Below are 26,375 nucleotides of genomic sequence, written 5' to 3'. Positions count from 1 at the left end.
TGCTTGTTAGTAAAACATCTTCGTAGTACAACACTCTGAACTACTGTCATGTTATTTAGAAAGACGGACGTGTTAATCATCAATTACAGTGAATCATAAATCTGAATGTCGATAGTTGTAACCAACGCACAACAGACTTACACCGTTAATATTCCTTTGGTGATTTCAGTGAATATGTGATTTCATTTTAAAATAATAACAGTGACACGTGTCAATTGACAAAATATTTGGAGTAAAAACATGTAAAGACACAACAGTCATAAATAGTTGTAATGCTCCAGAAGGATCTGATCCTCCAGATTGCAGTATACTTAGGATACATTACCTGCTCCAGTCAGATACTTGTCTGTCACACTCAGTCTCAGTCTGGACCATCACCAAACTTCCAAATAATATTCATGCGAGCACAACTGGACATCAGCTCTGACCACTGATATGTAAACATGAAAAGTTAGACTGACAATACATATAAACAATACACATAAAATCAAAATTAAGTCAAATAAATAGTTTAGAAATCCATTTAAAGATGACAGCGGTTTTGTTTTAGGATGGAGCCACAAATTGTAATCCTTTGTCATTTCCTTTGACATGTTGTTCATCTGCACTTCTGAGAAATCCTGTCATTATGAGTCCCACTGCTGCACTCCCTGCCTCAGTCTGAGCCTGAGGTATGGATATTACTTACAGATATAGTCAGGAATATATGCTCAAAGTGCTGTGTCCAAAGTTAAAGGATACCACGGTCTCTCACTCACATGCCAGCAGCCACAAGCCTCTGAATCTGCATAGAGTGCTACATTGTGAACTCTACACCACATGCCCCCCTCTCGTCTCAGAGACGGCATGTCCTCTCCTTTTAGGTCCCCTGGCCCTGTGGCAGGAGGAAGGCAGGTGGAAAGTGAATGGTGGGTGGGCAGAGCTCAGTGTTTGTAGTGGGTTGAGCAATCTATGTACAGCGGCTGGAGTCCAGCTGAAGGCACGTTGTCCCGGCTCATGTCAACAAGTGTTTTGACACCACCTGAAACTGTCCAGACATTAAACTAAACCTACTGAGGACAACAAGCACCAAAAGGAAGCTTTCCATCATGGAGACCTTCCTCCAGGACAAAGACGTTTGGATATTTGGCAGTGTGTGTTTAGTGGCAACTTTTCTTTGGCGGCGGATCTGGAAAGTATTCTTTGTCAAGAGGAAAAGGAGGTCATCCACTGACACAGAGGTACTCAAATAGTGACCAATGGGGTTGCAGCTTTGAATTGAGTTTTGGTTTGTGAATAAGCACTCATGTGAAAGTACAATTAAGTAAAGATTACGCATGTCCAGGCATCAGGCCAGCATGAGGCACTTCTGCTCTGGAGGTATCATTACACCCTGTTACGTGTCTCTGAGGGCACTTCACAGAGAGTCACTGAATTTATCATTTAAACATTTGCAATCATTTTTTCAGTCCTGTTTTTATGTTTAGAGCTGATTCAATTGCAGAATTCAAAATGTTAATGTTTGTGCATATTATACATTTATTGCAGCTGAATATTTAGTTTGTAGCTATTTGCTGCAGTATATGTTCATTAACAAGCTATTCTTAGTTATGCATTTTAGTGGAAGCTCTGTCCATTTGTAATTCAAACTCAGAGAAGAACATTTTGTTCAAATGGAAAAAAATTGTCAATAGAAAACATAATAGACACACACAGGCATCATAAACCTGTCATAGCAGTGACATCTAAATTGTGTGGCTCATCACTAAACACTGCCACACATGCACCTGACACTGCTAATAAGCTCTTAATATGTTCACATTATCCAACAGGCACCTCTCATAAAGGATGGTGGCCAACGCTGTTAAACCTCTCAGTGTACACTACATGTTTTATTAGTGTAATCTCCTCTGGAGTTAAATTGTTTAGTTACACAACTCAACTGGAGTGTAACTAAATGTTTTAGTTATCATGGTTTAAGGACTAATCCTGTAAAACAGTATCACATGTTGTTGAATATTTCAAGTGATCCCTGTGCTGAGAAGAACTAAAAACATCGACTGATGTACGTATCATTAATGACATGAAAATCCCTGCTGGAACTGATTAATGCTATTGATATATCATATTCAAGTGTGTCTGGCCGTCCATCGTGTAATAGAGCTTTGACTTTTCTCTAAACTAGGAGCAGGTGCTAATGCGTGTTAGCACAGCTAAAGAGAATACCTTCTGCTGTTTCAGATTCTCAGTCTTTTTGATCCAATCCAGGAAGAATGTCAGTTTCTTCAACAACAAAATCTGCTTAAGTGCTATCGTGTACCAGTCTCTGCGGTGGAAAGTAACTAATTACAATCCAGTTACTTTCATAGGCAAGGCGTGTTTATTTGTAAAGCACAATTCATACACAACTTAGTATTTCACAGAACAAGAAACAATGCATTAAAAGCACAAATAAAACAAATAAAAACATGAATAATCCTAAAAAAATGTACTCAAAATAAATGTTATCGATAAAATCCTTTGAGTAATATTCGCAGCTGAAACAGAGCTGTATGGGTCTAGATTTGAACATTATCAGAGTAAAGGCCTTTCTCACATCTTCAGGAAGACTGTTACCGATTTTAGCTGCATGAAACTGAATCTACATTCCAGGAATGAGCTTTGGGTATTGACTGAAAGGACAAGATCACGGATACAAGCCGTCAAAATGAGTTTCCTCTGCCGGTGGCTGGGCGCTCCCTTAGAGATAAGGTGAGGAGCTCAGTCACATGGGGGGAGCTCGGAGTAGAGCTGCTGCTCCTCCACGTAGAGAGGAGCCAGCTGAGGTGGCTCGGGCATCTGTTCCGGATGCCTCCTGGGCGCCTCCCTCGGGAGGTGTTTCAGGCATGTCCCACCGGGAAGAGGCCCCGGGGAAAACCCTGGACACGGTGGAGGGACTGTGTCTCTCGGCTGGCCTGGGAACGCCTCAGGATCGGGATGGAGGAAGTGTCTGGGGAGGAGGAGGTCTAGGTCCCCGGAAGAAAATAGCTGGATGGAAACTGAAACACTATTTCCCCACATTTAATCCTGACTTTTAGGGAGTAATTGTGCTTTTTTGAGACGATTCTTAAACATGTACTTGTAAATTTGTATGATGTAATTACACTTTATCACATTTGGAATCATCAAAGTTACTAAGTACAGCTCATCCCAATCTATTTATACGGATGTGGTTAAAACCACATTTTTTGGAATCCCCTGGAAAAGAGGTTTTTAATCTCAATGGAAATTTTATTTAAAAAAAGTTTTGGCATAGTTACTGATCTAAAATGCTTCTAAAATTGTATTAAAATGTAGCTAGTATGATTCAAAAATACAATATAATTTCATTAAAGTAAACCTTTGGCAGTAGCAGTACATTTTTGGCCATGTAACTTTACTGTACTTTTACCTGCGTACACATTTTAGTTGTACTGTAACTACATTTGAATTCATGCTTCAGCTACAACAAAGATCATCGTTCTAACCTCTCACTGGCCATCAGTCAAGTGTCTGAGCTCGACACTTGTAAATACTATTATAAAAACAATGCAATCACAGGTACTTCACATTGACTTGAAATGAGAGTTGGTGGAACATGTTGTTGACTTGTGTCTTGCTGTTGCACATAAGGTCTATTCTGGGGACATGGTACATTATTGTCACCGCTCTAGAAGCCCATACTCACTCACTCACTCACTCACGTATTGTCAAACTGTGGATATTTGTGTGCAGTGCCCTCTCAGGCTTGCAGTGTGGATCCCTGTGCGGTATGACGACTCCATGGGAATGTGCTGTTTTTGCCTGGACTCTTCTGGGCTCTTCGGGGGTGTCCCTTTACAGCCGTTTGCATAACCCATTACCAGCCGAGTGCAGAAATGTGGTGGTAAACTGTAGACAAAAGGCACTGGGCCTGCAACAATTGTGTTAGATTGAAAATGTTCTCGGCCATGTATTTAGTGTGTTGCTTCTTATGATGTTGAGAGGGTTGAAAAATATCAGTCCCTGGACACAACGTTGAGACTTGGGACGATGTTGCTGAAGGAAAGAGGCCTGAGCTTGATGCTTTGGTTCTTCTGTTGCCTTCATCAGGTCAGGACCTTCAGCGTTCAACAAGGGCAGCTGTGTGAAGGTGTTGCAATGAAAATCCGAGGTCCGTGTTCATGACTGGGAAATGGCGGTCTCCAGTTTGGCCTAAAATGACACGTTCAGAAGGATTGTGTGTGGGAGTGACAGAGGCAAGTGAAGTCGCAGATCTGGGTCACGGTTCCTCTTGGTCATGAAATCATATTGGAGCATATAGCCCATAAAACTGGTATTAGACACAATGTTTCTTTAGAGGCTATTGACATGACATTTTCACGAGATGAATGTGTCAACCCAAGTAATCCACTCGTGCAAAGAACTCAATCCATAGATGTGCATAAATTGTTTTGTGTGCAGAAATTTGAAATGACAAGGTGCAATACTAATAAACATGAGGAATGGGAGGTGCTTAAATGTGTGGAAAGCCAAGATTCTACCTGTATATTATCTGTATTAGTTGCAGAAGCATTAGGAACGTTCCTGTGAGCAGTGGTGAGGCTTTAATCATCATTTAATCATCATAGAAATAACCATAATCAGATTTCTGTCAGAGGAGCAGAAAGACTGAGGAGGAGATTCGTTCAGAAAGACCCAGAACTGTTCAAAGAAGTACAATGTCAATAGCACATATACAGATATTTAAACTGCATCCAATATCATATTCAGACAATATATTTTGGGGTTAGGGGATAATCCTGAAAGATCTCTTCTGTGTGTTAAAGTCCACACACAACAGAATACTGAATACCTAAAATGTATTTTGTTAATGTTACATGGTCTAAACAGTGTATTCTCAATACTTTCACATTAAGTTGCAATACATTATAGCGTGAAAATACAACATGGCGGTATTAAAACACTTTTGTTTTCTTGTTTGAACCATTATCACAAATTAAAGAAGGAAAAAATGCACATGCACCAACTATATGAGTCTGTGTTTTCTCATTTTTCTCATTAATTCAGTGCAACTTGAAGCCTTCATGATCAAATACCACAGTGTATTCCTCTGATTTTAGAAAAGTACCGGTAACTGGGTTCTGTATACCACCAAAAGAGTAACTGTACCAAAACACAGTTATTCAAAATTATTATTCTGAATACATATTTTTGGTACATGTATTCTTTTCATTCCAATACTGGCAATATGAAGAAAACAAGTTTTTCCCTCATACTGATGATACTTTTCAAATATTTTATTTTTTCTCACTGAAACAAACAAATGTCTTTCAATCTAAATTCAATCAAACATGATATTGACATACTTCAATGATAGTGTTACATGTCCAAGCACTGGCCGTGTGTGAGTCAATTCTACTCTCTAGTGGCCACAAGAGGAAACAACCATTAAAGACCAGAAGAGTTGGTAGAAACATTTGACATTTTGGAAATATTGTTAAATATGATATGATATTTTTGTGTTTGGAGTTGTAATTATTCTTAATAATTGTCATGTTGACTTCATGTTATGGTAAAGTGTCTACATTTCCAACTCATGTTTATACTTGGTAAAAGGCTCGATACCTTTTTCTATACTAAAGTGATAATTAAAACATGTGTTTGTGGAGAATAGGCGCTAATGTTTTATGCAGATAGCAGTTTCTTTAATATGTTGGCTTGTATACAGTATTCATGGATTTTAAGCTATGGCAATGATCCTATTTGATGATTAGTCAAATAAAGTCATATAAAAATATGAATATGAATGAGGGAAAGTCTTCACAAAATCCTCATGAATAAGCAAAGATTCTTTTGACAATAGACCTTTCAATAGCTATTAATAGGACGATCAAATGTTGTCTTACGTCTTTGTTTTTTCCAGTATTGATCAAACGCGTATGACGACTTTAAAATGACACAAACATATTCTTTGGTTTATGCTTTCTGTCTATGAGTGCCATGGTGAGTACTCTTTGCCGTTCAAAACATCACAATTTTTTTCATCATCATTTTTCTCATCATTTTTCCTCATCATTTTTTGTTTGGATCTGAAACCCGCCCGATATTGCCCACAGTTCCACCTTGTGCTTTACATGACGCTGGTTCTTTGAGATACTGTAATCCTTCAAGGTCAGAGGTCAGGACGGATGTGGCATCTTCTTTGGAACACCAGCCGTTGCCTTCGCGTCACGTAACACTGACGGACGGCCGCGGACACACACGGATTCACGTACATGTACAGCGCAGCTTATGTAAGATATCTACAAGCGCCCAATCGAAACAAGGGCCCCCGTCTCCATTAAAGGTGTTTTTAGTGTGCGCTGGAGGTCGTGGCTGAGTGAGTCTTATCGTGGAGGCTGAGCTGTCAAAGCCTGTCACCAGTCTGAGGTGAGAGAATGGCTCTGATAAAGAAGCAGAGGCAACGATGTCACCCCCTAATGTCAAGTTAATATTAAAGGTGCACTGGGGGGAGACCATTAAACATATATATCAGAATCAGAATCAGAAAAGGTTTATTTCCACTGTCAATGAAGAGAATTCACAAATATAGGAACTTGCTTTGGTGATTCGGTGCAACATAAAACAATGAACAATGACATGTATTTTTGTATTAAACTTATCTGTCTCTCTCATGACAGAAGTGAGGCCTTTCTGTGTTGCGTTTGCATGTGTGGCGTTTGCATGTATTCTCTGTGTGTGCCCCGCTTTACTCTACCACTGGAAGCATGTGCAATAGGCCCCCCTTTTGTGAGCCTGGAGGACCCCCCTGAAAAATATCCTTATTATATACATGTGTAAAAAAAAAAAAAAAAAAAAATTGTGACTAGGGCTGCAGGAATAATTACATTTAATCTAAATTGCACGTTGAACGGATGCAATTAGCAAATCGAAAGGTTGACATTTTTTGAAGTAGGCAAGGAAAGTTTATGTTTAAAGCACAATTCCTTACAATTGAATCTGTTGCTTCACATACCGGATAAAAATATAAATAATCATAATAAAAATAACTTCAAAAGAGAAAAGTGCAGGAAGTACCATAATTTCCTCCACAAACAACACAATATTCTGCATAAAAACCCTGTATCTACTTTCATTTCTTCTCTCAGACCAGTGTGTGTTTCCCTGCTTATCTACATGTCAAAGACAACAGACACCGGTTTGTTAGAGGAAATAAAAGTACACTTAATTAAAGAAGACCAACTGAACCAGTTTGGCGTGCTCGGCCTGCACTTTAGATCTGTACAAATGTATTTTGAAATGTATTGGATTCTTGTAGTGTGTCAGTTTATATCTCAGTATTTGGAAGCGTTTTACTGTAAACTCTGAAACTCTAAAATGTAAATTTTCAACATACCTTAACCGTATTATTAAATAAAATGCAAATCTAAAAAAAAAATCACAATTAGATAAGAATAAAAATACCTGATGTAGAAGATGATGTGGAACATCCCAGGCAAAGTAGTAGCTATTACGTTTGGTATGTGATTAATAATGCTTAATAATGCTAATGCTAATAAAGAAGTATTCAATATGTTTTTTCTGACAGTTGCAAACAGGATGTAAGATAAGATAAGATAAGATAATGCTTTATTGTCCACTCATGGGGAAATTTCATTGTTGCAACGCAGGTAGATACAGAGGGAAAGGACAGATAACTTATAGGAAGTTTAAAAAACACTCTTAATAGAAGAACTCTTATAAACAAAACCTCTTATAAACAAAAACTCCTATAGACAAAACCTCCCATTTCCCAACAAGGGATGGAGGGGAAAAATAAATAAATAAATAAACAAATAAATAAATAAATAAGTAAATAAATAAATAAATAAATAAATAAATAAATAAATAAAATTAAAATATATAAAATGAAATAAAATGTGGGTATTAGAATGTGGGTATTAGAATAAATAAAATGCATGTTTTAGTCTATTCAATGATTTATGAATAATTTAATTTGAATTTAATTTGTCTATTATTCATGACGTAAAGTGCACCCGTTCACCCCTGTTTAGAAAGGCTATGCTGTTTTATTTGTCTGTGTAGCCTATGTATTTTTGGCCTTGACATAGCCGTCCTTTGTTGTCAGCGTGATGCCTCCTGCTGGTTTGTACTGTGCGCGTACAGACCCAGGGAATGCTCTGTGTGTGGGCTTTGTGCAGTGGCATGGGACAGTCATCAGGATGGCATGGTGTCTCCTTCACAGACTGGGATGCCATGTCGGAGAAAGCCCTGGATGAATCCGGGGTCCCGCAGCCGAACACGGCCCTCGCTCTGTCGCTGACGAGAACGTGCTGCAGCGAGAGACTTGGATGTCGAGCAGTAAATTTATACAGTGTTAAACATTAGCATTGGCAGCTGTAATACTGTTGTATAAAATGGAGCAAGTGCGAATTCAAACCTTTCAGCAGCTATTGTAAAAATACAGTGTAAAGTTGTGAAGATTGGCATATTTGAGGGGAAAATGTAGTAGGTTGGCAACATATTATTCAGTTTCATAAATTGTATTGTATTGCAGTTTAAACTCTTTCAGTTAAACTTACTATCAAAACTAAATAATAATGTTTTAATAAGAATCAGGTGACAAAATTTGACCTTAATCGTTTTAGAATGGCCTCGATCCATATCAAAATAAGATTACAGTATGTTCTTACACAAACAAGTTTCTTATATTATTATTTTGTTTTGAAGCTCACATTCTATTCATAAATTGTCTTTTGTATATTATCATTGCGGTATTGAAAGAGTATCAAGCCTGTTCCTTAGTATCAGAATCAAGTTTGAAATGTTAGTATCGGGAAGTCATTAGTTAGATACATTTCCTACTTTTTTTGTAATCAGATTTTAGTCATATCATGCTTTTTGTTCATTGTAAACCAACATATTGAGCTAAAATGGCTTAAAAATAGAAACAAGTCCATTGAATTCATAGGTGAAAACATGACTTTTCTGAGCACTCAAGCCTCAGGTGCAGGACGAGACAGGATTAACTGAAGAAACACCATTGAGGATAAAAGCTCATTAAAGTGGATTTAACATAGTATGTCCTTTTTTTTTACTCACAGGAACTAAATATTTAGCTTTTCCCTGCAAACCTATAAGGAAACCAGACAAACTCCACAGCGAAAGGCACCACACGGAACCCAAGTGCCACCAGCTTTATTACAACTGTTACCATGCGTTTATGATGTGGTCATTCTTTATTTCAGTCTCGTGCGTACACCGTGAGAGGACGCTATGGCATGAATTTGTCTCACTGTCTATTCATGTGCCTTTGCTGCTCAGTCCATTGTTAAAGTGAGCAGAGTACAAGGCACCAGAATAAGCATTATGGTGCTTGCCTGTCATCTGCTGAGTAACTCTATCTGTGAGTAACTCTGTTGGATCGACAGGCCGCGTCACACTGCTGCATTGTGGCACGCTGGCCCGGGTTTTAACAGTTAACCTTTCCGGGCCGGGTACTGTTAAACCCCCCGGGCCAATCGGTGACTGCACGCTTTACTTCTGAGTGGTTCGTAATCGTGTTGTGGATATTGACGGGGGTTGTGTCGGCGCTGTTCAATGTGGTGAAGAGATTAGCTGTTCTCGTCGTCTTTGATTGACTTTTGTTTTGGTCCAACTCAAAGCTGAGTTTTTAGTATACAGCGTGCAAACTCAAATCCACTTTATTTATATAGATCGCTTTTATGAACAGAGCCCGTTTCACAAACACAGAACAATAAAAAAATATATATATTAAAAAAAATACTAGGTCTAGGATGCTGGTTTCCTCGGTCGAGTGGTGGGTAGCAATGTTACAGCAACATGACATTATATACGTGTACGTGTACCGATATATAAATGTGTATATGTTTATGTAATACATGATTATATTGTGTTGATGTTTTGAGTGCACTATGTGGTGTCTTTAAATGCAAAATCAATTAGAAAAAAAAATAAAGAATTACAAAAAATGACAAACAAAAATAATAATAATAAAAATAAATATATATATATATATATATAAATATATAATATAAAAATATGTTTATGTAATACATGATTATATTTTGTTGATGTTTTGAGTGCACTATGTGGTGTCTTTAAATGCAAAATCAATTACAAAAAAAAATAAAGAATTACAAAAAATTACAAACAAAAATAATAATAATAATAATAAATATAGCCGCAAGCGGCAATGATCGGCCCTCGCCACGCCGCCGCCACGCCGCAAGAGGAGGGGGCGCTAACGCGCCCCAATTGTCCTTTTATTACGCCTACTGCTGAATCTGTGACGCTGTCACATCTTCTCCCCTTTGTTTTACCATCAAAAAGCAATTTTATTTTGAATTCTTGGCAAAATGTGCGGCTTTGCCGCACAGACACCGTGACTCTTTGAATAAAAATGTGGATAACTTTTGATGGTCCACCCCTGAAGATGAGTCTCACCAAATTTCAGGTTAATAGGGCTGACGCCCTAAGAGGAGTTTGTGAAAGTCTAAAGTGTAAACATGTTCTGGCGATTTCCCCATTGGAATAACATGGAAGGTTTCGGTCATCGTTACGGCAAAGCCATAACAATTATGACATTTTTGATGGGGATGCCAAAATTGAGTTGTGTGTAAAATTTCATATAATTTCGCAAAACTAAATATTTAACCTCCATATAAAATCTGTAGGGGGCGCTGTGGCTCCAAATTAATTTATTTCACTTCAAGTAGGTTTAGGGCAAAGAGTTTAACAACTGATTCTAATTTGACGCAATTCGGACTTTATCTGCGCAAACGGCAGAAATGTAAAATTTGGGAGATTTCTGAAATTCTTGCTACAGTTTGCGGCTTCGCCGCACAGAGACCGTGACAGGTATCAATGTAATTTGGATAACTTTTGATGTCCCACTCCTCAGTAGCATTTTCACCAAATTTCAGCTTTTTAGGGCCAACGCCCTGGGAGGAGTTCGTAAAAGTACGACGTTTGGAAAAACTCCGAAGTCATGTTTAGCCATTTTTGAAGCAATATGGCCGACATTTGGTTGGGCGACCGGCGTTGCCGTAATAATATTTTTTACTTCTCTTGTCACCATCTACCTCTGCGCCAAATTTCATGATTCTACGATCAGATTTTTTTTGGGTCATTTCCTATCTCTCCATGCATTTTTGGTACATTTGGGGGCGCTGACGCGCCAATTTTTTTTATTTTAGAAAAGAGAAATAGCCAGAATGTAGAGAGGCACGATTTTTAGAGGTGTGCTAATTTTTGTGACTTTTCGTCAATGTTCACTGGGTGAAAAATAGGGGGGTTGGTCCCGAGAAGAAGAAGAAGAAGAAGAAGAAGAAGAAGAAGAAGAAGAAGAAGAAGAAGAAGAAGAAGAAGAAGAAGAAGAAGAAGAAGAAGAAGAAGAAAGAAGAATATTCCGATGCGAAAACAATGTTTCCCATTTTTCAAATATCATAAACTATACATTTTCGGAAAGCGCTCGCGCTTTCCTACCTCATGGTGTGGGTCCCTGGTCACTGACGGGTACTTTCGTTAATTTTGAGTGGGCTCCGCCCACTTTGTGTTTTTGGCCCTCTATACAGTAATAATGTAAAATTTTTGCATTACATGCTTATATGCACGGAACATGCAAGAGATGGAGAACGTATTCGTGAGGTACTTAGCGCAAATGAGTGCTTTATATGGGGATGACGACCGCTTCGCGGTCGTCATCTCAATGTAAAGTGCTCATTTAGTGCGCACTTTTGCACGGGCTTCGCCCGTTTACAACGGTAATGTTCCATTTTCCTACTACTAATTAGTATGCACGGGGCGTGCATGAGTGAAGGAGTGCGTTAGTGAGTGTTTGGAAGTGGGCGAGCGATTCGCGCTCGATTTCGTGCGCACTACGTGCGCACTTTCGCAGCCGTGCTTTGCACGGCCTTACGAGACTAGTAGGCCTCTCGCCAGCTTGTGGCGCTCGGGCCTAATATTAATACGATAATTGATTTAATCTTACTAGTCCCAAAATGATAAAACTAGTTAAAAAAAAAAGTTTAAATACACTTTCTGATTTCACTGTTGCTATTACTTGACTGACTATTGAATATTTGACATTAAACGTAATTATTACAGATCTTTTTATAGCTCAAAAATACCTCGAAACCTATGTGCAGTCACTGGGATATAACAATAACATCTCTATGGAGACAAGCAAGTGGTCAGAAAAGTTACATTGTGCACCTTTTAAAAATGGTGAGCAAAACTGCGAACAACAGAACATTGTTTGTGCTTTTTTGTGGTTAAGGTTCTCAGTTAGATTTGATCATTTACAAAGGAAAGAAAATGTGAAGTAAAATAAATGTATTACTTTTTACTTAAAAATCTGAGAAAATCTAAGAAAGCTTATTTTTTAAAAAAACTTTTCAATAATAATACATTTTCTAATAATAATAATACTTTTAAATAAAACAGAGTGATAGATTTTTTCTCTATAAAATTGCAGCGTTTTTTGCTCTAATAATAATACTAATATCAACATTAAAATTAGACATTGAGTATCCTCGTTGTGATCAAGTTTTTGGAATATCATGTTTTAAACTTGTATGTAAACGCAATATCCCGGTCCCAGTGTTACGATAAAGCCAACATCCTGGTCATGAATAGTCATTGTACTCCATGGGATACTCCAATAGTACACACAACCTACTGTACACCTTTAAAGACCAGCGTAATCCGATAGCAACTGATACTTCCCCCCCTTCCTTCTCTAGTAATGCTCAGCTGCGGTGACATTCCTACTGGTTTTGAAAAATGCTGTACAGTGAGCTTGCCAGGTGATGTTTTGAGCATAGCCTGAGTGTGGCCTGTGCTGTTGATCAGTGGAGTGTGGCAGTGCTGGGAGCGGTGCTGGGGACAGAGTGCGGGTCAGGTTTTTCCTGTGCTGACAGATGGGCGTGAGCCCAAAGGCGCCGGAGCGGTGACACCCCTCCTCCTCCAGATACACGTGGACCAGGACGTTTTTTTGAGGTCGGAGTGTGTCCGGGCATGTCCCCGGTCAGAAGCGATCTTGTAATTGAGACACTATTCGAACGGATGGAAACATGGGTGTCACCTGTTTCCTGTTCCGTTGTCTATCTTCACCCTAAAACGGCAGCAATGATACTCATGTTTGCTTTAAGGACAGAAATAGCCTCTGTGGTTCGTACGCTGTCATGTAGCGTTGACATTAGAGTTCAATGGTCAATCCACGCACACAAACACATATTCATGCCCTTCCTCATCTACCATCTTCTCTGAGATTTTTTTTAACTACCGCATTTTCCACACTATAAAGCGCACTTGGACTATAAGGCGCATTAAAGCGAAACAAAACGTATACCACACAAAATCGCTTCGAGGTCAGTAAGCACAACCAGAATTAATTATTTTCCGGACTATAAGTCGCACGTTTTTTTATGGTTTTGGCCGCGGTGCGACTTATACTTATATTTATACTTATATACTCATACTCCGGAGGGACTTATGTGTGATATTATTTGTTATTTTCACACTTGCAACCGCATTTCATACTCCATTGCGACTTATATATGTTTCTTTACTTCTCTCTTATTAATTTTTTGGCTGGTGCGACTTATACTCCAGTGCGACTTATAGTCCGGAAAATAGGGGATAGGGTGCACTGGATTATATGGCGCGCTGTCGTTTTTGGAGAAAATCAAAGGCTTTTAAGTGCGCCTTATAGTGCGGAAAATACGGTACTTGACATAATAAACATGCAGGGCTGTGCTATTAATTTAATTTTAATTGCTTTCGAGAGACGTAGCACAGTTCATACATTGACTAAGCATAACTCAACATTGTATTTCAGCACAAACAGTTCAGTGCACAACAACATGCACTAAACTAGTTGATGTAGCAAACATTCAGCCTTTGTGCCTGTGAGTATTTTCATATAATGTCCTGCTATTTCCCCCCTCCGTCTAAACATGTTTCACACCCCCAGTGCAGGGAATCTGTGTCAATTGCGAAATGCTCTGAATGTTTGCGCATTTGTTTATGAGATGGGCATGACATTTGGTCTGGTTTAGAAACGACCACAGCGCCCCACGTCTTTAACATCGCTCCGAATGTTTACGTCGGTCACGGCCTCGCACACAACGCCACCTGTCACCCTCAGCTGCACAGTTTCTCCGTCAAACTGAATCCACGCCGCACACATCCACTGCGTAATTCATGCTTTCTTAGAGAGAGTCTTCCTTTACGGCTCTGAAATGATTGTTTTGACGTGTTTGCGTTAGTTTTTATGGCGTCATATTTCAGACATTGTTGGAATTCTGTCACCTGACGAAGGGCTTTCAAAGTGTCTCCAATGTCACATAGTAATCCTCTCCAGCTAACTCCCATCTATCCCCAAATGCACACTCGAGCCGCAGCTCTTATCACTGCCACTCAGACCCTGACGTCCACAGGGGGCTGCACTTTCATTGGGAGGACAACTATTTGCTATTCTTAAATCCAAACAGCACCGGGCTGCAATGAAGGAGAGAGCTTTGTTGCTCGCCGCTTACGGATTGGTCAAGGGAAATGTTTCTTGATTCGGAATTGGCCAAGCCTGTGTGAAGATCATCAGTCAAATACATCTTCTTCAGGATTCGTCTTCCAAGCAGCTATGAGTTCCAGCTTGATAAACTCTTTGGCAAAGGTGTACGACCGGAATCCTCTGCAGAAATCCGGGGCAAGGAAGCTGTCTCTTAGCGGCTCCGACAAGTCCCAAGCTCTGTCTTCCTCCCCGTCTTCCTCGCCCGTTTTAAATGACCCGCTGCGCTGCGTGGAGAGCCGCATGGACTCCCTAAGTTCTCAGATGGAGCGCCTCCTCAACATGCAGCAGGCCGTCCTGACCCGGCTGGACGGCCTGTCCCAGGACGTGCGCGGCATGGGCCGGGATCTGGCGCTGATGAGGGGCGACGGAGGCGGCGTCGAGAGCCGGCGCGGCTCTGGGACGGAGGCGGCGTACCGAGAGCTGCGCGTGGCCGTGGACAGGACCGGGGAGAGGGTGGACAGCCAGGGACGGAGGTTGGAGACGGTGGAGAGGATGGTGGAGGGAACGCAGCAGGTCATCAGCTACATCGGGGAAGTGGTCAAGAGCTCCAGACTGGTGGAGCTGCTCTTCAGACAGCCAGGGAGGAAAGGGAAGAGGAAGGTGAGTGAAGGGAGACCGTCCACAGTTTGGGCTTGGAGATGGAGTACGCATCGGGATGTGACTTATTATAATATAGTCAGAGAAACAGATATTACACTCAAAAATAATGAGATGTTTCCTCTAAATATGTTAAAGGTACACTGCATAATTACTTTGGTGGAGGTTCTGCCATCTGGAATGCTCCACAATATGACACAAATGAATAAAACGCATCTGTGTAGCGTTTATTTCAGCATCTATTTTATTTAGGTTGTTTTTATGGTCCAAAAATAGATTGAAAAACAGCACACTTTTTACTGGGATTGTCAGTAAATAAATGCAATACTGGAATTCTTGGATCGTAATGTTCCACAGTATGAAAATGAACGCATCTATCTTCATAAGAATGCATTGTTTTTGCCTCTGTTTTACAATCAAATACATGTGATTGAATAAAAGCAGGGTTGAAAAGTGTAAAGCCACAGTGTGGAGCGCAGTAACATCGCCATGGAGACAAGCACCATCACCAGAAAAGTTATAGTGCACTTTTACGTTGAAAATAATTTGCTTTGGATTGACATAACATTAATTTAGGGTCTTTTTTTTGTTGCCTTTTTGTGTGTTTATCTGTGTAGAATTGGAGAAGATTGTTCAAAAATACTGTTGTATTCTATTCAGTTCAGTTTATTTAGTTTATTTAGTGTATTTAGTGTATTTAGTTAATATAGTTAATATAGTTAATTTAGTTTATTTAGTGTATTTAGTGTATTTAGTTTATTTAGTTTATTTAGTGTATTTAGTGTATTTAGTGTATTTAGTTTATTTAGTTTCAGAGTTTGAGTTATCAGTACACGGTGTCTATTGTGTCCATTTTCAGTTTTAGGTCTGTTTTAACCTGGAAGTATTGAAGGAAACTCTGCATATGAGTGTGGTACTGTATATAAACTGTGCTCTCATAGTGAAAGGTCTGATTGCATTGTGTACATTGCAGTAAAAGCAGTATGAGCTGCACTAAAGGTCACACTATTAAAGCTGTGCAGAGTCTGTTTCACATGTAGTTAAAAAACAATCCTTAAAATAACACATTTTTATTATTCATGCAGTGGTTTAATCATCTTAACATTGTTCCTTCATGTTTCTATGTTGTTTCCCCTGGGTATTATTAGCTCCTTGTTCATTGGACAGACTGCAATGTTAAGTAGTTCTCCTTCTCACTGTCTGGTCGCTGTGTTCTGGGGTGTAAATGATCGGAGTCAGACGGTTTATCTTATCTCAATTGTCTATATCAGCTCAGACTTGGACAGCGGCTGCATATGTTCTTGCTCCGGAGACGTGATAGTCTATACTGTCCTTGTACGAAAACAATGAGCTGGACACACTGCGAACGCTTGAACTTGTAGCGTTGCTGCGTGAAGCGTGGGGTCTATTTTTGTTTCGCCCGCCTGTGTCTGACGTTCGACAGACTTTCTATTATCTTGCTTTTCTGTGGAATGATTTCAAGGAATTTTGTGTTGTCTTAATACTGTTGACTGTACGGTTGGCTTTACTGTTCTGTTTTTAATAGTGATTTTTGTTTCAATCTGATACCAATGAGATTTGTATTGAAATGCATTGAAACTTGGCACATATATATAAATAAAATTATCTTAACTTCTCCCCTTATTCATTTATCTTGACTACTCCATCCTACTGCGGTATATGCAGTACATAGCTGATGACATATACACTTTGTCATGTTCTTATTGTTCTCTAATTCTTATAGGAGTGAGATTTTCCCGTTGGACAAAGAAGCAGCTTAGCTTATAGCGCTGCATCCTTGAGATAATTAAAACAATTGACGTTAAATGTGACATAGCTGCTGGTAAATGCTGATAATGTGCTGTTTAAGTTAACCGATTTGCATTCTGTGTGCGCAGGTAAAAGACGCCAAGTCCAAAGATGACAAAGACAAAGCCAAAGCCAACCTGAAGGGCACAAAGGTTCAGAAGAAGACAAAGCCACTTGACGGATCAGGTGAGACCATTTGAGCGCGACACAATTTCAAGTCTTGTATGTGTCACTTTTTATAATTCTACTCCTCGCCTTAGGTTATCTATTTCAATGCTGTGTTTTCTGACGTAACTAGATGTCCGTTTTTACTGGCCGCGCGTTCTCTGTAGATTCGCCTACTTTGAATGAACCGGTTCCCCATGAAAACGTGGAGCAGCTGAACCGGCAGAACACTGAGCTGTCTGTTTGTGAGAGCCAGCGAGAGGACGAGCAGACGCTGATCCTCACCGCTCCAGAATCCTCCTCCGTCCCGTCAGAAGAGACACAGACAAGTGGAAGAGGGAAAGAGGTGGAGGAGGATGTGTTCGAGGACTCGGAGGCTGAGGAGGATAAGCTCAAAACAGAGAAGACTCTCTCTGAGCAGGTTCACGATGCAAAGGAGGATGGGGAAGGAGACATTCCAGCTCAGATCTGCAACGCCGCACTGGGAGCCCACGACAGGTGCTGATCATCATAATAATGATGATGATGATAATAATAATAATAATAATGATAATAATAATAAAGATACTACTACTACTAATAATAATAATAATAACAATGATAATAATGATAATACTACTACTACTACTAATAAAAAATGATAATAATAACATTATTATTATTAATGATAATAATAATAATAATAATTAAAGCCGCAAGCGGCAATGATCGGCCCTCGCCACGCCGCCGCCGCTACGCCGCCACGCCGCAAGAGGAGGGGGCGCTAACGCGCCCCAATGGTCCTTTTATTATGCCTACTGCTGAATCTGTGACGCTGTCACATCTTCTCCCCTTTGTTTTACCATCAAAAAGCAATTTTGTTTTGAATTCTTGGCAAAATATGCGGCTTTGCCGCACAGAAACCGTGACTTTTTAAATAAAAATGTGGATACCTTTTGATGGTCCACCCCTGAAGATGAGTCTCACCAAATTTCAGGTTAATAGGGCAAACGCCCTGGGAGGAGTTTGTGAAAGTATAAAGTGTAAACATGTTCTGGCGATTTCCCCATTGGAATAACGTGGGAGGTTTTGGTCATCGCTACGGCAAAACCATAACAATTATGACATGAGTCTCATCGACTTTTTTGATGGGGATGCCAAAATTGAGTTGTGTGTCACATTTCATATAATTTCACAAAACTAGACATTTAACCTCCATATAAAATCTGTAGGGGGCGCTGTGGCGCCAAATTAATTTATTTCACTTCAAGTAGGTTTAGGGCAAAGAGTTTAACAACTGATTCTAATTTGACGCAATTCGGACTTTATCTGGGCAAACGGCAGAAATGTTAAATTTGGGAGATTTCTGAAATTCTAACTACAGTTTGCGGCTTCGCCGCTCAGAGACCGTGACAGGTATCAATGTAATTTGAATAAATTTTGATGTCCCACTCCTCAGTACAATTTTCACAAAATTTCAGCTTTTTAGGGCCAACGCCCTGGGAGGAGTTCGTAAAAGTACGACATTTGGAAAAACTCCAGAGTCATGCTTAGCCATTTTTGAACCAATATGGCCGACATTTGGTTGGGTGGACGGCGTTGCCGTAATAATATTTTTTACTTCTCTTGTCACCATCTACCTCTGCGCCAAATTTCATGATTCTACGATCAGATTTTTTTGGGGTCATTTCCTATCTCTCAATGCATTTTTGGTACATTTGGGGGCGCTAACGCGCCAATTTTTTTATTTTAGAAAAGGGAAATAGCCAGAATGTAGAGAGGCACGATTTTTAGAGGTGTGCAAATTGTTGTGACTTTTCGTCAATGTTCACTGGGTGAAAAATAGGGGGGTTGGTCCCGAGAAGAAGAAGAAGAAGAAGAAGAAGAAGAAGAAGAAGAAGAAGAAGCAATGTTTCCCATTTTTCAAATATCATAAACTATACATTTTCTCATGCCTAATGGTGTGGGTCCCTGGTCACTGACGGGTACTTTCGTTAATTTTGAGTGGGCTCCGCCCACTTTGTGTTTTTGGCCCTCTATACAGTAATAATGTTCAATTTTTGCATTACATGCTTATATGCACAGAACATTCAAGATATGGGGAACGTATTTGTGAGCTACTTAGTGCAAAAAAGTGCTTTACAAGGGGATGGTCGTCATCCCAATGTAAAGTGCTCGTTTAGTGCGCACTTTTGCACGGGCTTCGCCCGTTTACAACGGTAATGTTCCATTTTCCTACTACTAATTAGTATGCACGGGGCGTGCATGAGTGAAGGAGTGCGTTAGTGAGTGTTTGGAAGTGGGCGAGCGCTTCGCGCTCGATTTCGTGCGCACTTTCGCAGCCGTGCTTCGCACGGCCTTACGAAATTAATAGGCCTCTCGCCAGCTTGTGGCGCTCGGGCCTAATAATAATAACAACCACAATACCATATTTTCCGGTCGCACCTTTTTTCATAGTTTTGGCCGGGGTGTAACTTACACTTACATTTTATTATGCCTCATTTACCTATAATTATATATGTGATATTATTTGTTATTTTCACACTTGCAACCGCATTTCATACTCCAGTGCAACTTATATATGTTTTTTTCTTCTCTATTATGCATTTTTTGGCTGGTGCGACTTATACTCCGGTGCAACTTATAGTCCAGAAAATACTAATAATATTAAAATAATAATTATAATAATAATAATAATAATAATAATAATAATTCTAATAATAATCCGTCACAATGAAATAGTTTGTGGTAGTTTTGAGTAAAGATGGGACAAGATCTCCAGAGATAATATTGCTTGGACAAAAAAAGGGTTACCGTTATCGAGTTACACCTGCAAAAAGCAGTGCTTCAATGACAACACAAATAATGTAATAAAATAAATACATAAATACAATTTGAGGCCAAAATTGTGAACTTATTTATGATAAATCAGGACAAAACCTCGTTCTCATGGCCCAATCTCGTCTCACCACCGTCTCGTCCATTGAGGAAGAATGTGAATTTATTTGCAGATGCACAATGTAACTTTTTTGGTAGAGGGTCCACCAGCTCCATGGAGTTCGTATGGCTCTGCTTGGAATGTTCCACACTATGGCATTCAAGTTCTCTAGCTGGCATTTGATCACGACACATGCATTCTTACTGTAAGCGCATGGTCGCCTCTCCTCAGATCTGACCTGAAACTTGGTTTAGTGCTGTCATCTTTTGTCTCCACGGAGATGGATCAGTTTAATGTCATACCATGGAACATTCCAGACAAAGCAGTAAACTCTCCATGGAAACAGCAGCAAGATTACATACAGCACCTTTATTACAAGCGTTAAAGTTGGGTTTATTATGCTATTTATACTGTGTCCAGTTTACAAAAATATTAAATAAGGTATAACATTTTTTTACATAGTAAATGATAATATCTGTAACTTCTTTTGGTATAAATCCATACAACCAAAACCACCATTATGTATATGCATCTTAACAAAGCTTATATTACTTTGGGTCCGTGCAACGGTGATTGATTTAACAAGTTTAACTGTCTAAACGTCTCTGTACAGTAATGAAGACGTTGGTGATGTGGCCTCAAGCAGCAAGCGGCGCGGCACAGAGGAAGACCTGGGGAAGGAAGATTTAAAGAAGAGCCGCGTTGACGATCACAACAAGGTGGAATCGAGTGAAGAAACCGAACAACAGGCCTCAACATCCGAACAAGACAAATCAGAAACAGAGGAGGCAAAATCAGAAGAGGCGAAAGAGAAAGACTTTAACATAGGTAACTTCACATTTTCACCACTTAAAACTGGACATTGCAATAACATCAAGACTCCAGAGTGTTGTGACTAATGGTTTGTTGTGGATGTTTGCAGACTGTCCATTTAACTTTTACTTCTGAAAGGGGTCAAATGTCATAACAACATGTCTGCCCATGCGTCATTAACATGGCACAGCTGGTGGAGTTGATAATGAGGCGCTGCCATGATGCTATTTTCATCCACTTTGTTTCTGAGGAAGAAGTTCATTGCTCAAAGTTCAAACTTGCAACATTTACCAAATCTACCTGTTTCCAGATTTTAGTCCACCACCTTCTGCTCCTTTTGACCACCGCATCGTGACACCGAAGCCACACCAAATCGCCACTTTCTACACAATCAACAGAGAGGAGGTACTAGGAGGGTGAGTACTGCACAGACTTGGCTGTTGAATACTTATATGTATTATTATTATATTTATTTTTTCATGTGTCTGTGAACTGGTCTTTGTCCTCTAATGAAATAACAGGCCATTACCTTGTCAAGTGATGGCTAATTATTTTTCCTCTCTATATTGCCCTCTAAAGGGCAGTTGACTCCAAGATCTGGGGGGCCACTTACCAAAGAGCGGGCCCCTCTGATGTAATAGACCAGGGCTAAATCCTGCCTCTCAAATGGAGATTATCCCTCTGCACGAAAGTGCATTGCTCAAATGGTTCACAAAATTACATGCTAACAGTATTAATTTCACTGTGGCTAGAAGGAGATAATTATTATCAGCATATCACTATGGGAAAGTTGGCAGTTTATAACTGCATGTAATGCATTGTTTTAATATCCTTAGGACATTTAAATATTCTGAGGAAGTGAAATAACTAATAGTAATGGATTGGAATTACACATTAAGGTTAAGGTCCACTTTAAAGTCCTTAAAAGTCAGCTCTTGGAGATCCAGATCTTGAATTGGTGAGGACCTTAGCTGGAAGATTTGACCCATTGTGCCTGGTTTGTGTTGGTATGGCACCTGGAAGAAACCCACCCAGACACAGGGAGAAACATGCAAACATGCAATGTTATTATTCACACAATATTGACATTGCAATGACCATTTTGTGCCACACAGTACACAAACACACACATCTTGGTTAAACTGAGCTGCTCCAGGACATAACAACAATGCAATGCTGGTTGATTTAGAGCGATGGGACCAGAAACCACTTAGCGATTAGGGAGTCTCTAAATATGATTGTTTTTGGCTTCTTTGTTTCTTAAAATGTGTTTCTTTTTAGGGGTCGTTTTGGACAAGTCCACAAGTGCATAGAGAATTCCACGGGCCTGACATTAGCTGCCAAGATCATCAAAGCCAAGAGCCAAAAAGAGAAGGTGCAGTAGTCATCAACCAATGAACACTCAATATAAAACTTTTATGGTCTTGATTTGACGCCAGTTTGACTCGACACTGTCAGGGCTTATTAATACTCTGCTCATTGTTAAACTCACCCTTTTATAAATAGATCCCGCTCAGCAGTTCAGTGGCTGTGGGCTATTCTGTCATCCTCTCTGTGACCGGTGTTGAAGTGTCTGGGTATCGTTTTGTGGCTAGAGTGTGGTGAAAAACAGCTTATTTTGTCAACTATTCAAATTTAAAATGGGCCCATACTGCTCTTATTGACCCAGGGTGATAAAACAAGCTTTTGTGTCCATCAGACCACTGAGAACCATTAAAACAGTTGGAACAAATTTATTTTTACAGTATTTGGTTGTAAAGGAAAACGAAACGTGCACACTCGGTTGCATTCGACATTCTAGTCTGCTGAACTTCATCCGGTATTTTGATTATCCGGCATCTGAAGTGGTTACTACCTCTGTCAGGATGAGGTGAAATGCAAAACAATGAATTGGTTGAATGGAGCAAAGGATTTTTCCACACTTTTTTGCCGAAAACGAGCTTGCGTGTTTCCTGTGAATGGCCATTCTCGTCTTTTATTGTTGATTATAGTGAAGCCCTGTGAGGCGACTGAAAATACATACTGAATTTACTAATAGGTGCCCACTATCTAACAATTTGTATGATAATTGTTTTGCGTGTGTGCTTTATTGTAACAGGAAGTGGTGAGGAATGAGATCCAGGTGATGAACCAGCTCAACCATGCAAATCTGATCCAGCTGTACGCCGCGTTTGAGTCGCGCCACGACATCATCCTGGTCATGGAGTAGTAAGTGTTCCAAAGTCTTCACTATCTCACAGTATGGGATACGTTTCGGACATGGATTTCATCTCTTCTCCGCTCTTTTACTTCCAGCGTTGAAGGAGGAGAGTTGTTTGACCGAATCATCGACGAGAACTACAATCTGACTGAACTGGACACAGTGCTGTTCATAAGGCAGATCTGTGAGGGCCTGAAGTACATGCACAAGATGTACATTTTGCATCTTGACCTCAAAGTAAGACGGATTGTCGAAGCCCTTGCGATCGCTTTAAAATACTGACGTTTGCATTCTAAATATACATCTTGTTTTCTTGCTTTTTCCAGCCTGAGAATATACTTTGTGTCAGTAGAGTCACAAACAAAATCAAAATTATAGACTTCGGCCTGGCCAGAAGGTATTGTCTGATTATTATCAAGTCATTTTTCAGCATTGACGAGCTCTATATAAATATTCTCCCATTTGTGACAGGTATAAGCCCAGAGAGAAGCTGAAGGTGAACTTTGGGACGCCGGAGTTTCTGGCGCCTGAAGTGATAAACTATGAGTTTGTTTCATTCCCAACCGACATGTGGAGCCTCGGCGTCATCACGTACATGCTGTGAGTTACACCTCAATATTATTATTTTTTTAAGAGATGATTTAGTTCTCTGGTCTATCGTTCATTTCACCGTTTTATGATGAGAGCAGGGGTGGGTAGAGTAGCCAAAATGTCTTCTAAAGTAAGAGCGAGAGTCACACAACTAGAAGTACAAAGTAGTGGTCCGAGAAGTAAATGAAAAAGTATTTAGGGAAACTATTACTCAATATATTTCCTTTACATTTAGAAGGACAACACATTAATAATCTGGTATTAAGGATAGACTGTAGTGGAAAAAAATCACCTGATGACCCTGGTTAGTCGACTCTTATCTGAATAAAGGATTAGTCCCTCTGTTTTTTGGGGATTATCAGATGCCTTCTTATGACTTTATATGGAGACATTACTATGTGATGAGCCTCTTCCTGGTGCTGGAGTGAGACTATAGAGGGAGGGACGGCTGTGTAGGGAGAGTGATTTATATTGTGTGCACCAGAAATAAACATAACTGTGTTCTATTTTGTCTTATTTCACTGTCACCGTTACAGAAATTCCACAACAAGACCACAATAAATACGAAATGCTAAATCATATCTGAATATTGGCAATATATTTTTTTTGTTGTTGCTGTAGACAGTTGTTACCTCATGAAACATTTTACTCAAGTTAGAGTTGGAGTATGGACTGAAAACTACACATAAAAAAATTATTAAAAATGGTTAGTGTAACTCGTGCACAAGAGAAACTTAAACTGAAAGTACTTCTGGCTATAAGTTAATATGCTCTGTTTCTGACCCATGCCTGGCCCCTGCAGACTCAGCGGCCTGTCTCCGTTCCTGGGGGATGACGACAATGAGACGCTGAACAACATCCTGGCGTGTCAGTGGAACTTTGAGGAGGAGGAGTTCACAGACGTCTCGGACGAGGCCAAAGACTTCATCACTCTTCTGCTGGTGAAGAGCAAGAGCTGGAGGATGAGCGCCACAGAGTCCCTCAAACACCCCTGGCTATCAGACCGCGAACTGCACCACAAACTAGATCAGAAGGTAGATCCAATACCATCTCACTCATTCATAAATATGCGGTGTAAATGTAACATAGCGACTTAGTTATTTTATTACTTGGTTCACGGATCCGCCGCACTTAGATGATTGATTTCTACAATATAAATAAAATAAATTATCATCATTTTTTTTTTTATAAAGTACCGCCGACAACGCAAAATATAATTAAATTAAATGTAAAAAGCGGTATTAAGTCAAAAGGTAAGAGTGCGTGAAGCAAAACATCTTTTGGAAATTGAAATTATATTATTTATGTTTCGCCCTGTGCAATATACTTCATTAAAAAATCCGTAAACCAAGTAATAAAATAACTGCGGCCTTATGTAAACATTGTCTTTCTTTTCGTCGCGACAGAAAAACAAGTGCCACTCGACACACGCGCCTCCACCTGAGAGTTAGATGGGTGAGTTTACAAAATCGACAGTTTAGTCTTGACATGCCTTTTGTTCCCGTGTAACTCTCCGTCTTCTTCATCTCCATGTTTGCCCTGACAGAACCGCGATGAAGACCTGTGCATGTTTTTCACAACCTGGGCCACGGGGCCACTGGACCAACGCTGCTTTACCTGTGATGGTGTTTGCCGACTGGAAACGACTCCCTGCTTTTCAATCTTATGTTCAGCTCTGTAGTTCTGGCATCCTGCACACAAAAACGTCCCGCTACCAATGTTACCGTCCTGAAGAGAGCACATGCTTTTGGCTCAAGGAGTATGTTGTTTTAGCATCTCATTACTGGAGCTGCCTGGATAAAACACTGACATGAAACAATAGACACACATTTAAGTCAAAAATAATAGTTTGGCTCGTGCTGAGAAACCGCTTTTATTGCACTTTTTGACTTCACTCTCAAGTTTGGACTAAATCATTTTGTGAATAACCTTTCTTGATTTCTTTCTTTTCTTGTCAAGTCTTATAAACTGTGATTGTGTTCTCAATAGAAATGTTTTAGTATCCTGTTAATTAATTTATTTGTACATATCACTTCACCCTTGAGGATGAGACGGCTTCTGCTCGGCGACACTGTCCTCGCCTTCAGCATCACGGTCATCTTTGTTCACTCAGACGTTACAAACTGATGGATCATAGTCATAGATGCCTACGTCAGCTTTTGAAGTGTGTTGTAAAATGTGGTTAATCGTGCCCATAATAATGTTCCAGCGTCACTTCTCACTTCGACAATAGAACCATCATAGACTATTGGCCCATTACGTTCCACTGCTGTCACATGTGGGCCATGAGTGTGCTTTGGCTCTTTGGAGTAATCTCACCTTCCATGAAGGCTTACTGAACAACAGAGTACTACCTATCAATTAATCATTTTCTTTCTTATTGCTGTAGATTCAAATGTTCATTTATTTACTGGTTTGTTACCAGACTGTACTTGAACTCCAAAGCTTTTCTTCAACAGGAAACGTGGCACAGACAGATTTCACATATGAGCACAGATTTTGACATGTGTCTAGTTTATATCCCCTGGAGCGAACATCAGGAAAACACATCACATTTCTGTGCGAGATATAATGTTATTGGTGGTGTTCAAAGTGAAAAAAGCTTTGTGATTGACATTTTCTTTATGGGAATTTATGTAACTTTTTCAGTTTTCTTTTGAAATAACACAAATAATTGTAGAATATTGAAATAAAAAGTACACAACAAA

General features: G+C 39.7%; 1 protein-coding gene across 2 annotated transcripts; it reads left to right on the top strand.

Moving 5' to 3' along the window:
- The first annotated feature begins 925 nt into the window (after positions 1 to 925).
- mylk4b (myosin light chain kinase family, member 4b) lies at positions 926 to 26,375 on the top strand. 2 transcript variants are annotated; one of them, XM_072437975.1, is made up of 13 exons: positions 926 to 1,220; positions 17,071 to 17,167; positions 17,314 to 17,644; positions 20,677 to 20,891; positions 21,187 to 21,292; positions 22,158 to 22,251; positions 22,975 to 23,084; positions 23,172 to 23,313; positions 23,403 to 23,473; positions 23,548 to 23,676; positions 24,470 to 24,701; positions 25,074 to 25,122; positions 25,214 to 26,375. In XM_072437975.1, exons 1-12 carry the CDS (start codon positions 1,089 to 1,091, stop codon positions 25,116 to 25,118), a joined length of 1,704 nt encoding a protein of 567 aa, XP_072294076.1. In that variant the 5' UTR covers positions 926 to 1,088; the 3' UTR covers positions 25,119 to 25,122; positions 25,214 to 26,375. The 2 variants fall into 2 exon arrangements, with proteins under 2 accessions (XP_072294076.1, XP_072294075.1); XM_072437974.1 differs by lacking the exon at positions 926 to 1,220 and adding an exon at positions 14,441 to 15,175.

Source organism: Eucyclogobius newberryi, unplaced genomic scaffold (assembly GCF_026437365.1).
Source record: "Eucyclogobius newberryi isolate DKJ021-1_F unplaced genomic scaffold, fEucNew1.0.hap1 SCAF_9, whole genome shotgun sequence".
Classification (NCBI taxonomy): Eukaryota; Metazoa; Chordata; class Actinopteri; order Gobiiformes; family Gobiidae; genus Eucyclogobius; species Eucyclogobius newberryi.
Note: the sequence above shows the minus strand (reverse complement) of the source record. Positions and strands in the feature narration are given on the sequence as shown.

Bases quoted from the DNA above. Each gene is read 5' to 3' on its own strand.
- mylk4b (XM_072437974.1), top strand. From the start codon at position 14,645: ATGAGTTCCAGCTTGATAAACTCTTTGGCAAAGGTGTACGACCGGAAT. The intron at 15,176-17,070 runs GTGAGTGAAGGG...CTGTGTGCGCAG, and splicing joins GGAGGAAAGGGAAGAGGAAG to GTAAAAGACGCCAAGTCCAA. The intron at 21,293-22,157 runs GTGAGTACTGCA...GTTTCTTTTTAG, and splicing joins AGAGAGGAGGTACTAGGAGG to GGGTCGTTTTGGACAAGTCC.